Source organism: Numida meleagris, chromosome 12 (assembly GCF_002078875.1).
Source record: "Numida meleagris isolate 19003 breed g44 Domestic line chromosome 12, NumMel1.0, whole genome shotgun sequence".
Taxonomy (NCBI): domain Eukaryota; kingdom Metazoa; phylum Chordata; class Aves; order Galliformes; family Numididae; genus Numida; species Numida meleagris.
Genome location: NC_034420.1, coordinates 9,715,441 through 9,728,616, shown reverse-complemented (window position 1 = coordinate 9,728,616; position 13,176 = coordinate 9,715,441). Strand labels below are relative to the sequence as shown.

Here is a 13,176-nt window from a genome sequence, read left to right as displayed (position 1 = left end):
CCGAGCCGCGTTCAGCGGGTCTCTTACCCGCACTCAAGTTGGCGGAGGAGGCCTCATTGCCCTCACTCAAGATGGCGGCGGCGGCGTCGCGTCACGTGGGAGGCAGGAGGGCAGGGCCGGGCGAGGCGGGAGGCGCCATGTCGCGTGCGGGCGGCGGCGGGGCCCGAGGGCAGCGGGAGGAACAGAGCGGAAACACTGCGGTCTCCTCCGCTCGGAGCCTCCTGGGGCAGCGGGGATACCCCCATCTTATCTCCTGATCGAGTTCACCCAGGGAAAAAAAATATAACGGTGTCACCTAATTTAATTGCAGTCTTCCAGCCTTGACTCGAAAAGCGTTCAACGCCCACCTCACGCCACGCCTCTCCGCGTGCAGCGATCGCGGCGACAAATGGCGCCGCCGCACAGCCGGGGATAAGGCGAGCCCGCCCCCCCCGCTGCCCGCAACCAACATGGCCGTCGCCGCTTCACCCCGCCAGCACGTGCCGCGCGCGGCGTTCCCGCGGGAAGCCGCCCGGCCCCGCCCGCCGTCGCTAGGCGACCGCGGCTCTCGCGAGAGCGACGGGGGCGGCCAAGATGGCGGACGGGGCGGGTAGCAACGGGGACGCCGCGGCGCTGCCTGTGGGCAAGGAGGCAGGTGAGCGGCCCGGGGCGGGGGAGCGGCCCGGGAGGCGTCCCGGGGGCGGCCGGGCTGAGTTCTGAGCGGTTCGGGTTGAGCGCGGTGTGTGTTGGCAGTGGAGCGGCTGATCCGGGAGAACGGGCACATCTTCACCGAGGCGCAGTGCAAGGTGTGCAGCGCGCTGCTCATCTCCGAGTCGCAGCGCCTGGCGCACTACCAGGTGAGCGCCGGGCCGGGCCGGGCCGGGCCGGGTGGGGGCCGCGGAGGGCGGGGCAGGGCCGCGTAACGCTGTCGCTGCCCGCAGAGCAAGAAGCACGCCAACAAGGTGCGGAGGTACCTCTCCATCCACGGCGAGGAGGAGCTGGCGCCCGGGAAGAAGATGAAGCTGGACGCGAAGGTGAGGGGAGAGCCTGGCTTGCGGGGACGTGGGCTCCGAGCTGAGTGCTGCCCGCGCCCCTTTTGTTTGCTTGCGCTCTTAGAAAGGGTTCTGTGGCTTAGCTGCGTCGGTGAGTATGGCTCCTGATGCCTTTCCCTGCTAAAGAACCGCATGTTTTAAACTAAGACAGGGAAGATTTAGGTTAGACTTTAGGAGGAAGTTTTTCACTCAAGCGGGTGGTGACGCGCTGGAACTGGTTGCCCAAGGAGGTTGTGGATGCCCCATCTCTGCAGGCATTCAAGGCCAGGCTGGATGTGGCTCTGGGCAGCCTGGTCTGGTGGTTGGTGACCCTGCCCACGGCAGGGGGGTTGAAACTCGATGATCTTTGAGGTCCTTTTCAACCCAGGCCATTCTATGACTCTATGTTGTCTCTTACTGAAAGCTCCTCTGCGAAGAACAGGGAAGCAACAAGTTGTCAGGAATACCACTGTGCACGTGCAGTGTTTCATTTCACTGACAGTGCAGTGCAGCATTCATGGTTCGCTGGACTCCTCTTTCTGTTGCACTTTTTTAGCTTTATTTCAGCTTCTTGGTCAGCAAGAGGAGCACCCTGTCGCATGTCTGTTCCATGACTTGTTTGGGAAACAGCTTCTACTTCTGTGATTGCTTCAGCTTTAATCCCTAACCCTCACAAATCTGTTGTACGGATGAAGGAGAGGATGAAGGAGGTTGCCTTTATGCAGTGTGAGGCCTAGCAGCGACTGCTGCTGCCTGCCCAGGTGGCATCACATTGCTGATGGCCTGGCTGATAGCAGTGTTTATGCTCCTTAGCTCACACCTTAGGGAGTGGGGCATGGATCAGTTCTTGTTGCCATGCACTTAGCCTTGTGCTGGGCTCATGCAGGTCCTGACAGCTCCTCTACCTGTAGTGTTTCACTAACAGACTGAAAAAAAAGGGAATCTGAAGCTGGAACACTGTCCGATGAAGGAGAGGATGGTGCTGCACCATGGAAGTCCTATTCAGTCAGACAGCTTCAACTTCACATTCAGTGTCTCTGATGATCTAGTTTTCTTGAATGCCTTATAGTTCCTCCTTGTAACAAGCTTTCCCAGCCTCAGCCATTCTGTGGTTCTGTGTGCACAGGAGAGCAAGCAGGAAGGCAGCAATGGGGAGGACAGGAACAAGTGTTGTCCCATCTGTAACATGACCTTTTCCTCTCCTGCTGTGGCCACGTCTCACTACCTGGGGAAGACTCATGCCAAGAATGTGAAGCAGCAGTCCCCTAAAGTGGAAGGTATGTCTGTCTGCAGTGCCTTCGTGTTGTGAAGTTCAAAGAAGGAAAATGCTGCATGTAACAACTTTCCATTGAGAGGTGCCACTGGACATACGTCTTCATTTTTGTGTGTGTGCACTTGCCTGTGAAACAGGGAAGGCCAGCAGCACACCTCCAGAACCACAGCCTTTTTCAGCAACCTCTTGATGGGCTGGCTTGGCTAAATGTTCCTTCTTGCATACAAGGAGTGGGACAGAGCCCATTGTTGTTCGTGCAGCTGTAGAAATATCTTGTCACAGAACATGATTCTTGCTGAAAGGTTACAGGGACCGAAACGACCGGTGAAACGCCCGTGAGATGAATTTGTCAGGGCTGCTCAGTACAGGGTTGTAGCTTCCGTGGTTTAGGGACTTCTGAGCTGCAAACGGCTGGAGGCTGGGAGAGTGTCGCTGCGAAGTGTGGCTGTGTGCTTGTCCTGACCTCATGCTTTGCCTCTGCTATCTGCTGTGGCCCGTTCTCAAGGCAGGCCCTGGCTGTGAGGAGCCTTCAGGAAGGAATGGCTGCACGCGTGGTCCGGCGTCTGCCCTTTCCGTGTGAGAGGAGCTCACAGGTGCTTAGCTCCTCTATGGTGTTTGTGCCCCCACTGGGAGTTGTCTTACCATGTGCCTTCCAGTTCTGGAGTGTTAAGGGAGGAGGCAGGAGTAACACAGATTTATCAAGAGGTCTGACATCCTCTGACTAGGTTTGTTTGGGGGCTGTTTTATGGTTTTGGTTTTGGGGTGTTTTTTTGTTTGTTTAATGCATGTTTTGGGGAAGTAAAATTACCTTCTTTATTTTTTTTTGTATCTAACTGACCAAGAGTTTGGATTCACCCTACAGAAGTGGTGCCCCCACAGAAACATCCCGCTACCCTCCCCACCTCTACTGTGTCTTCTAATGAAGAGAACAAGGACATTGCTGACCCAGACAAGTTCTGTAGCCTCTGCCATGCCACTTTCAACAACCCCCTTATGGCAAAACAACATTACGTGGGCAAGAAGCACAGAAAGCAAGAAACCAAACACAAGCTGATGGCACGCTACGGCCGATCTCCTGACGCACCAGCATCGTCCTTCCTGGGTGAGTTCTCAGCAGGCAGGCTGGTAAGGAGCTGGAGAGGAGGGTGGGAGAGCAGCAGTGTGCATCCGACAGGTCCCTGGATGAGGGAGTCTGTGTGGAGGGAGCAGGGGAGAATTGCTCGTGATGAGGATCTTGATGATGTCCCATAAGACTGATCTGGTTGATACTGTAACGCCTTGGCAGCAGGAGAGGTTTTTAGGCTGAGGCTGCTCGTGACGAGCTTGAAGTTGTGTTTTGCAATGTTGTCTCATTGAGTACGTGTCCTTTTTATTCTCTGTGCAGATAATCCAGGGATTTTGGCCAGTGCTGTTTCCAGCTAGGTGGATTGCATCCAAAATGGAAAGATAAAAGTGGCATTTGATGCTTAAAAAATGTCTAGGGGACTGGGCAAAGATGGAAGAAATAGGTTTAACTGCACCTGCTGCTTCAAAGCAAATGAAAGCCAGAGAGATTTCTCCCTGAATGCTTTCTGCTTCTGTGTGGGCACTTCATCTGATGAACTAATGCAACTCACTTTGGAGCGAGCAGGAATGTGGAAAAAATTGAGCTATTAAGGAGGAACTTTAAGCAGACAGTTAACACTCATTTGGTTTATGATCTGTTCCTTATGAGTGCTTCTACATGATGAAAGCCCTTGGAGTCCAGTGGAAGCATTAGGAGCTCACAGTGAACTCCCTTGTTCTTTCCAGCATCCTTCTGTTGGACCAGGAAGTGTGTAGTACCCTGCTGGATGCTTGAAGTAAATAATAAGCAGACAAATCATCTTAAAATCTTCTTCGAGGGCTTCTTTCTCTGTCATAAAAACACCCATAAGCAGAAGATTAATTATTCTAATTCTTTGCGGGCCACCTTTAGCTACTGGTAGCACTTATGAGAAATGAAACTCAATTATCCCAGTAATATTCTCTCCCACATTGTGTAGTCATGTGGGAGATGGAAAAGGTGCTTCATATCTTGTGTTACCCATCTGCTCTTTACCTAATTAGTGGGGCCTGATCAATGGTTCCATTTTGTTGTGACTCAGGCTGTGGAGCCCCAGCCCAGGCTGGGTAGGAGGGCAGTGCTGTTGCCGTGTGATCGATGTGTTCTCTGGAGTGCTTACAGAGCTGGAGTATCTCCATCCACATCTTTGTGGCCCTTAAGCTGTTCCAGGCAAGGCTGCAGAGCCCTGGTGTAGTGTGGGGCTGCTCTGGTGGGGCAGGCTGCAGTCAGGGATGTATTTTTCTCCTGTCTCTGTGTGCTGACAGCCATGCCAAGCTGACGTGCCAGCATAGTTCTTCCCAGCCCAAGCTTCTCGTTCTCTTTTATAGAACTGGGCTTGAATTCTGACCTATACTTTTGTAAAGGCTCTGGTCTCTAAACCTTCCCTGTTGGGATCTGACCCTCACCAAATGAAGACATGTCCTTCATAGCAGAGCACCTAGATGCCTTTCTGCTTAAAGTTCTTCTAGGAGCCATCAGTGTGGGGTGCAGGAGTGCAGCTTAAAGGACCTGTCTGCCTGATTTTCAGCTGGAAGATCTTGACCTCAGTCATGCAGGGAGGTGGGTGTGAGGGCTGTGACAGCTCCTGTGGCCCTTCACATCCAAGCCCAGGCATTTTTGAGAGTTAAATGGTGCCCACTAGAGTCTGAAATCTCTGTGGGGCAGCAGCCAGATGGGGAAGTGTCTGCTGCATCACGTGTTGTGCTTCTCACTTGGTGATTACGCTGCTCTGCGCCCCTAGAGCGAGTGTCCCCTTTCCCCTTAAGGAAGTGTTTACTTTGTGAGACTCCCAGGCAGAGCCTTTCCCCAGAGAGCTGGAATTCAGGAGCACGTAATGTCGCAGGGATGAATGCCAGGACTTTCCCGTTACAGGCTTCTGTGGCCAGCTCTGCTGCCTTGCTTGCTTGTTTGGTATCTGTGACTCCCAGAACTTTCATTCCAGCCGTTGTTGTCATGTTACGCACAACCACTGGTCTGCCTGGTGCAAGTTGGAGGCTTTTGGGGTTTTTTTGCAGTTAACTGATACACTGACTGTAACTGAATGGCTCGAGGATAGAGTTTAGTATTCCCAGCTGGCACCTCAGCCAGGCTGAGCAAAGCGCTGCGCTGTGGAATTTGACGTTGTGTATAATCTCCTCTGGCTGCTTTTTTTTTTCCATCTTTTTTTCTTAATTGAAACATCAAGTTTATGAATTCGATATCTCCCTTGATTTTTGTTAGGAGACCTACAGATCAGGAGAAGCGGGAATTTGGGAGAAAAATGGAGTTGCAGAGGCAGTATAACATCGGGTTTGGTGTACTAATTGCTAGGTTTTCACCTCATCTGATATTGTGAACTGGTTACAGGAAATGTGTGTTTGTTTTTGTAGATAACAAACCGGTGTTCTGATCAGGAAAGGTTTCCTGGCTCTGCTTCCCTCGTGCCACTAACCAGAGTCTGACCAGTATCAGGTGGGGTATGGGATCCTGTGACTTCCCTGCCTGGTCAGGCTATTCATTTGCTACTTGGTTTGTTTAGCAGTTGTTTAACACATCAAGTGATTGATTATCTCACTTGTTTCTACCTCAGGCACCAAGTTGTTGGCTAGCTGTGCTGTGTGTGTTAACATTGATGTCTGTTTCAGCTGGGAAAGGCTACCCCTGCAACACATGTAACATAGTACTGAACTCCATAGAGCAGTACCAAGCTCACATCAGTGGCTTCAAACACAAGAATCAGTAAGTAACTTTCTTGTTTCTAGCTTTGCTGTTCAAACTGTTTTAAATGTAGCTTAAATGCAGTTTTGCATGTGTAGTTCAAGCTGACCCTCACAAACAGAACAATGTGCTTTGTGCAAGCTTGTGCTGTTTGTTCTGGAGCCAATTAACCAGTGTAGGTTTGCACCCCCTCAGCCTCTTCAGCAGCTTCCCCTGCAGACAGCTCCAGGATGCTGCTGTAGCAGAAGTGTCTTTCAGCTGCTCTCATTTCTCAGAGGTTCAGGTCAGCGTGGACCACTGCAGCGAGCACATCCATTCTGATTCTTGTTAAACAGCACTTCTGTAAGAACCAGGATTTGAGTTAAAGCAAAGAGTGGCTTAGTGGAGGTCCTCTTGTCATTCTAGTCTCTTTTGGAGCTGCATGTTTTAAAATTTGGCATGTAGTCAGCATGCTCCAGAAACCTAGGCTGTATTTCTGAACTTGGTCTCACAACTGGTGAATTAAATAGGATAATCCCCTGCATGTGTTGTTCATCTTCTGCCAGGGAAATGATTAATGCTGAATGTACTTGTTCTGGACACTGGCAAAATTCAGATATCTGATTTCAAAGCGTTACCTTAAGGAAGGTTGATGACAGACCTGGGGTGGTTAGACAGCTTAGAAGCTGGTTAGAAGAAAGAGGTATTAGGAAATCCTGGCTGAAGTGGTGATAGATTCCTCACCAAATTTCCCAGAGAGACCAAGAGGAAAACTGGAATCTTTCACTGTGTACCTGTGGAATAACGGCCCCATTGCACTCTGTCTGAGTAGCTGATTGGAAGGCTTAAGCTCTGTCTGTCCCGTCATGAAAGCCAACTCTTAACAGCACAGCAGGATCAGTGGATGGCAAACATCTAGCCTGAATTTAGCCCGTTCTAGAAAGATAGCACTGAAGGCATTCCCAACACACACACACATAACTGTTTACTTTAAGGACATGGATGTTGTTCCAGCTTTTCCAGCCAAATAACTCCCTTTCAGAAAGCTGCTTCTGGATTTAGCTGTTAAGTCCTGTTCCAGGCCAGCTTCTGCAGTCTGAAAAGAGCCAGGGTAACTTGCTTTGTAGTGGAAGCTCTTCACGGTCCTTGAGCTAAGCAATAGCTAATTCTGCCATGCTAAAGGTGTCTGTTTACACACACACACACACCGGGGAAGAATCCACTTGGAAGCTTTTCTGGCAAGTTGTTGACTTGTCTGTAGTAGGCTGTTACTCTGCTGGCAGCCATGCTTTCTGAGCAGTGATTGCAGCTGACAGATTTCAAACTGTTCTGACATTGTTTCCTTTTTTCCCTCCTCTTCCCTCCCATGTGCAGGATCCCGGGAGCAGTGCCGCTTGTAGGACCGTTCCCACCGCAGCAGTATGTCCGGGAAGAAACAACTGCTCCAGGAGGCTACAGTTACTTCAGCCAAGACTTCTAGAGCAAGTTGCAGCACCGTTCTTGGAGTTGTTGGTGGCCCAAGAACACACATCCTTTGCCAGCCCACAATGGTTTCATTATCCCTCTATGGATAAGCAAAGCCCTACCCTCCTGTATGCACCCGTTGAGCAGAACGGGGACTGAATCTGTCCGAAAAAGGATCCAGCTGGAAGGGACTTGGTAGACAGCAAATACTTCACTCCCTTAGAGTAGTTTTCATTGTGTAATTGCTTCCTGAAAAGGTGGGTGCGGTGTGAGAGGAAGTGTGTATCTGGTATAAGGAGCGTCTGGCAACAAGCTGGTTAACATCTACCTCCTCCCTCACCAGAGCAAACAGTGGATTCCTGCCCCTGGAGGCCAGCAGCCCACACTTAGAGGTGTCTTTTGCTGGAGGAGAGCTCCTAGTCCATAGCGAGCAGCATTTATGCGGTGTGAATGGGATGCTGTGCGTGTTGCCTGGCATTTTACAGGCCTAACATAGGAAATGGCAGCAAGACATCTTTTGTCGTGATTCCTCTGGGCAGGTTTGTGTGCAGAATTCTGTGAGCCACTGATTGCCATCAGAGCCCTTTGCAGCACTGCAGCCCGTGGTTCAGGAGCTGTGTTGTTTGGCGTCTAACAAGTAGTTGTGATTTCTGGTGTACAGTGCTGCTGGTGGAGCGGAGGGCGGGCGGAGGAGTTGGAGCTCTTGGCTCTCCTGGCAGCTCAGCCCTCCACTCTGAGGATTTCCACGTGGAAGGAAGAAACTGTTTAGCCTGGTTTCCTATGGAAACAGGTGTATGTGATCATTCACCGTGTGTGTCTTTACCCCCCCATAACTTAAACCAATCTCAGCCAAACTTGGCAGTGGTGGAAATCTCCGAGACCTGAATGCAATCAGCAGAGGAAGGTGAGCAGGAAGAGTTCATCTCTAGTTCTGTCAGGGTCTCTACATGAGTGCAGCGTTTTCCCTACTGCCAGCAAAATAGTAATAGAGAAGGAGAACTTTAAAGGAAAAAAAGTAGAGGAGAAAAGTATAGAAATAACAGAATAGTGTAGTATAGCTTGGTCGAATTGTTAGCTGGCTGAATAGCTACAAATCCTCTGGAAACCTGACTTAGTCCTTCATTAGACAATACTTGCCCAACCCCTCTCCTCAGAGTTCTTACGCATTTGTACCATCATGGAGAAGAGATGCTCTGTCTTTCAAACCCAGAAATTAAGACAGATGGTCTCCTCATGGTGCTAATGTACTGGATCTGTCAGAAGAGCCCCTGGAAGGAAGGGCGGGCATCTGAGGCTGTTGTGCATTTTGGGTGAGTTCTTCAGATGTTCTGCCCTTGAGCTAGGGCAGTGCCATTCTTTGCTGGCCACCGTGGGAGCTGTGCTGTCGGGCTGGCCTTGTGCTCAGCACCAGCACTCCACATGAGGCACCCCGCAGCTTTGTCTCAGCCTCAGTGCCTCCATGGAGCTGAGACTTCACCAGCCTGTGGCAAGTGCCATTGGTTTTCTTCCACGGGGCAGGAGAACAGGGGCTTGCCTGGCCAGCAGGAGCGGAGGTGGTGGACACACTGAGCAGAGCCGCTGCCTCTCACCGCCGCGGCAGCTGCTGGAGGGCACTCTGGGGCCCTGCGCTCCCGGTGCTGCGTTCCAGGCTGAGCAGCTGCCACCCTTGCGAGGCTGAGAGCCAGGCTGGGGAGGCACTCCCAAAACCCTGCACGTGCTGGTCAGGTTAAGCGAGGAGAGGGAGCTGGTTGCTCATCTCCGCACTTGGAGCGAGTGCCTTCCCTCCCCGCTCAAGGCTGTGCACGAGCTTTGTTTGCCTTCGCCCTGCGCAGGATCTGCCATCTCCCCTTAGGACGGGCTCCTGCTGGTCTGGGTTCGCCTTCCTGATGTTTTCCAGTCTTGCTGTGCTGCTGAGGGCTGACCTTAGCCTCCTGCTTCAGAGGGAGTCCTGTTAAGCCAAGCAAGCTGATCAACCAGCAGAAAATTGCAATGAAGTGAAGGAAGCATTGCGTGCCTGGTGGCACTGGATGGCCTCCAGCTCCAATCTCCGCTGCTTAGCTCTCGTCTCGCTGCACGAGGGCAGGTGCCTGCTAGATGTGCTATGCATTGACACCAAGAGGGATCCATTTCCAGCACTGCCCAGTCCGGTGTGTCACTCCAGTCTGTGTACTGACAGTTTTGCCTTCCTCTGTACATGATGTTTATGTATCTGCTGTTTCCCTAAGGTGAAGCTCTCCAAATAGAGTGTTTATTACTACATCTGGGTGCTGCCTCTTTGCTATAGCCCTTCCTGGGTTTTTGTCATCCTTCAAAGCAGAGGATACAGACACCTTTGACGTGTTTGGGAGCGGTGGGCGTCTTGTGTTCCCATCTGCCATCCCCAGGCACCCTGAGATCCGGACAGAGCCGCCAAGTGCCTTCCTCTGTGCTCCTCTGGCACGTCTGTGTGGCCTGGGGCGCACCAATGTCGCCAGGGAGAAGATAGGACAGTCTGCACCCGCAGGTGCTGGCTCTTCTACAGGCTGTTGTGCTGCCTGCGCTGAAAACATCCGTCACAGCCACGGGGCACTGGGCCGTTTTCTGGCAGCGTGGGAGCGGAGTGATGGTGCGCAGCCACTCCTCTGCACCACGCCTCACCAGGGCAGGATGTGCTCCCAGCACAGCACAGCACAGATGGGTGCCCAACAGCCGTGGTGTCTCCCGTTGCTGGGAGGCTGTGCCTAGCTGTGCGTTGCCCTGGCTCTGTCCTGCTGCCAAGGCTGGCTGATGTGCTCCAGCCCTCCCCTTCCACCCTGGTAGCACACTGCAGCACCCGCAGGCACCCCGCAGCGCGACGCCGTGGGAGCTGCAGTCTGGCAATGGGGCCGTGTGCTCGGGGAGGCTGGGCACACTGTGGCCCTTATCCCACAGCAGCGCTGCCTGCCCGGGCCCCTGCGGGCAGCACCTGGCTGTGCCGGGGCTGCGGCTGCCGTGGCCAAGCCCCAGCGCTTTCCGTGCTGGCAGCAGGCACAGGGCACGGAGCCACCGCGGCCACATCCCTGCGGAAGTGCCGCCGTCCCCTGCCCTCTTGCAGCCAGCTCTGCAGAGCCTGTCCAGCTGAGCCACAGCACAGCGCTGGGACCCCCTCAGCTGGAGAGGAGCGCAGCCCTGTCTGCAGCCCTAACCACCGCCCTCCCTTGTGGCCCCGCTGTCTCAGCAAGTAAATGAGGTGCAGATGTGGGGCTGGGTGCCTGCTTGCCATTAGGGTTTGGGAGCGCAGGGGTGGCCCAGCTCCTGCCTCGCAGCACCCTGCTGCTCCTGGGGTATCCTGCCTTTGAGTCCTGCGGCACGGCTTGCTCAGCACATGGGGTGTGCAGCGCCCTGGGTGGCAGCACCCATACAGCTCATCCCTGAGCATGGCATGGCTGTGCTCAGCAGGGCTGCAGGGGGGATGGGTACCTCCCCGCTCGCTCTGTGCTGCAGGGTGCTCCCTGCTGACCCTGGAAGGAGCATGGTGCCTGCTGCAGGGGCTCCACATCCCTCACTCGGCAGCCCCCAGGCCAGGCCCTGTGTTCTCACCTCCCCAAAGGGAACAACAGGTTCATGTTTGCCAAGTTGTGCCTGGTTAAACCTTAACCTGGCTGGGTTGCTCCATCAGTTCCTCCCTGTGGGAGATAAGGATTGGCAGGAACGCAGCGCTCTGCTCCTGGGGCAGCAGGGACTGAGCTCCCGCCCTGAGCCCACTCTGCAGGATGGGCTGCCGGGCTGGGACCCGTGTCCCATGGCCAGCCCCTCCGTGCCCAGCAGCAGTGCGCCCACGAGGCTGCAGCTGACGCCAGCGTGGCTGACCTGCAGGCTGTGGCAGTGGCAGTGATGCCACGTGCCACGGGTGGTGGGGCTGCAGGGAGCTGGCGGTTACTCTTGCATGGCTCTTGTGACCCCGCTCGCTCGGCCTCGGCATCCTGACACCGCACACGTATGGGGTGCTGAGAGCCGGGGACCTGAGCCCCAAACAACAGCCGTTCAGGAGAGGCCAAGAGAAACTTCCAGGAGGAAAGAGCCCCCCGGGCTCCGGCCCCCCCAGGAGCCGCCGGCCGAGCGCGCTGGCCGCAGGTGCGACCACAGCAGGACCGGCGGCGAGTGCTGGGGCCAGGCACAAGGGGCGGCTGTGTTCCTGCAGCCCCGGCTGCCTTCCAAGAGCAATATTGTTGGCACCAGGCAGGCTCCCTGTGCCGGCAGCGCATACATGGGCCTTTCATGACGGGAGTGGGGATGATTTACTGCCTGGGGGAAGGGGCAGGGGTGGGAGGATGGAGCCCCTGCATCCAGCCCCTCGTGCGTGCTGCCGCCGCGGGGCCCTGCACGTGAGCGGGGCTGTGGATCCGGCTGGGCACAGGCAAACAGTGGGGATCACCTCTCCTCGGACACAGGGCAGAGCAGCTCCCGCTGCCCCATCCACCCCACGCCCACCTCTGAGCACCCCGTCCCTGGGCAGCTCGGTGGCCGTGGGGACGCGTGCTCCTTGCGGTGCCGTGGCAAAGCAGGGTGCCAGGGCAGGGCCGTGCTGTGGCACAGGGATCCGGCGCTGGCACAATCCCCCCTTGTTGAGCTGCTGGCGTGGCGGTGCTGCGGCGGAGCTGCCGGAGGCGGGCGGCAGGCGGTGGGCTGTGCTGCCGTGAAGGGCTTTTTGTTTGCCTTCAGTTGCTGCTATAAATCAAGCGAGGCAGCGCGAGCCCCCGGCCCCACGGCTGGGAGGGGAGCAGCTCCCCGCAGCCCGCACCCCACTGCCCTGTCCTGGCACGTGGCGAGCTGCCAGCACGGCTCCCATTGCCCCGCTCCCATGTGCCCACCCGGCTCCATCCCCACTGCAGGAGCCAGGCAGGGATACGGGAGGGGGGGGGGGGTCCCAGCGCCCATCCCGGGCTCCCAGCTCTCCTCCAGGGCTTCGTGCATCCCTCCTCAGTCAGCCGCAGGGGATCTGCCGCTCCCATCACCCAGGGCCCTGCCGCTGCCTCGGCCTCGCCGGGCTTCTCCGTGCGCCCCGCTTTTGGTTCGGTTTGGTTCAAATTGAGCTGAACCCAACGTTTTTCTGCGCTTCCGGCGCTTCGCAAAGCTCTGCGGAGGCGACTGCTGCTCCGTGAAATTGATGTTCTCGTCCGCTTCACGCGCCGGCAGGAATGCGCCGAGCGGAACAGCTGCCGGGGGCTGCGGCCGTGGGGGCTCCGGGAGGGGAGCGGGACCCCAGGAGGGGAACGGCCGCGCGCAGGATGCGGCGCTGCTGCGTCCCGAAGTCACGGCCCCGCGGGGTGGGGCTGACGGTGGCAGCCCCCGAACGGCGCAGCGCCGCTGCTCCGTTGCGAAGCGGCTCCAGGAGGAGCTGCGGGGATCGGCTCCCGGCTCTGCTCCCGCACGGACCGGGGAAGCGGGACGCGACCGGGGCCGCTGCCGGTGCCGGGGGTCCCTCCGCGGAGAGGCGTTTATGGTGCGGATTAGGGCCGGCCCAGCCCCGCTTCGCAGCCCCGCGGTGTTTTACGACGCAGCCTTATGGGCTCCTAATGGGGGTCACGGCCACTTGATGGCCCCGGCAGCGATAACGCCGCGCTAATTGCGGCCGCAGCAATTAGCCCGCGCGCCCCGCCACGGGAACGGCGCCCGGCAACGCTCGGCGGGGGTTGGGGGTCGGGGGCGGC

At 55.9% G+C, this 13,176-nt stretch overlaps 2 protein-coding genes across 4 annotated transcripts in view; one reads left to right on the top strand and one right to left on the bottom strand.

Annotated features, from left to right (window-relative positions):
• Positions 1-184, bottom strand: part of LOC110405141 (hexokinase-3-like) — a 38,985-nt gene extending 38,801 nt beyond the window's left edge. For both annotated transcript variants that reach the window (XM_021410128.1, XM_021410129.1), the window contains exon 1: positions 28-184. The gene's annotated coding sequence lies outside the window, so the exon portion shown is untranslated. The remainder of the gene's footprint in view (positions 1-27) is intronic.
• Positions 521-9,766, top strand: ZNF346 (zinc finger protein 346). Of its 2 annotated transcripts, none has more exons than XR_002442699.1 (7): positions 521-634; positions 733-836; positions 921-1,013; positions 2,137-2,287; positions 3,146-3,385; positions 5,937-6,085; positions 7,418-9,766. XR_002442699.1 is itself a non-coding variant. In XM_021410138.1 (7 exons), exons 1-7 carry the CDS (start codon positions 574-576, stop codon positions 7,521-7,523), a joined length of 849 nt encoding a protein of 282 aa, XP_021265813.1. In that variant the 5' UTR covers positions 521-573; the 3' UTR covers positions 7,524-9,766. The 2 variants fall into 2 exon arrangements, 1 of the variants encoding a protein (XP_021265813.1); XM_021410138.1 differs by having other exon boundaries at positions 5,992-6,085.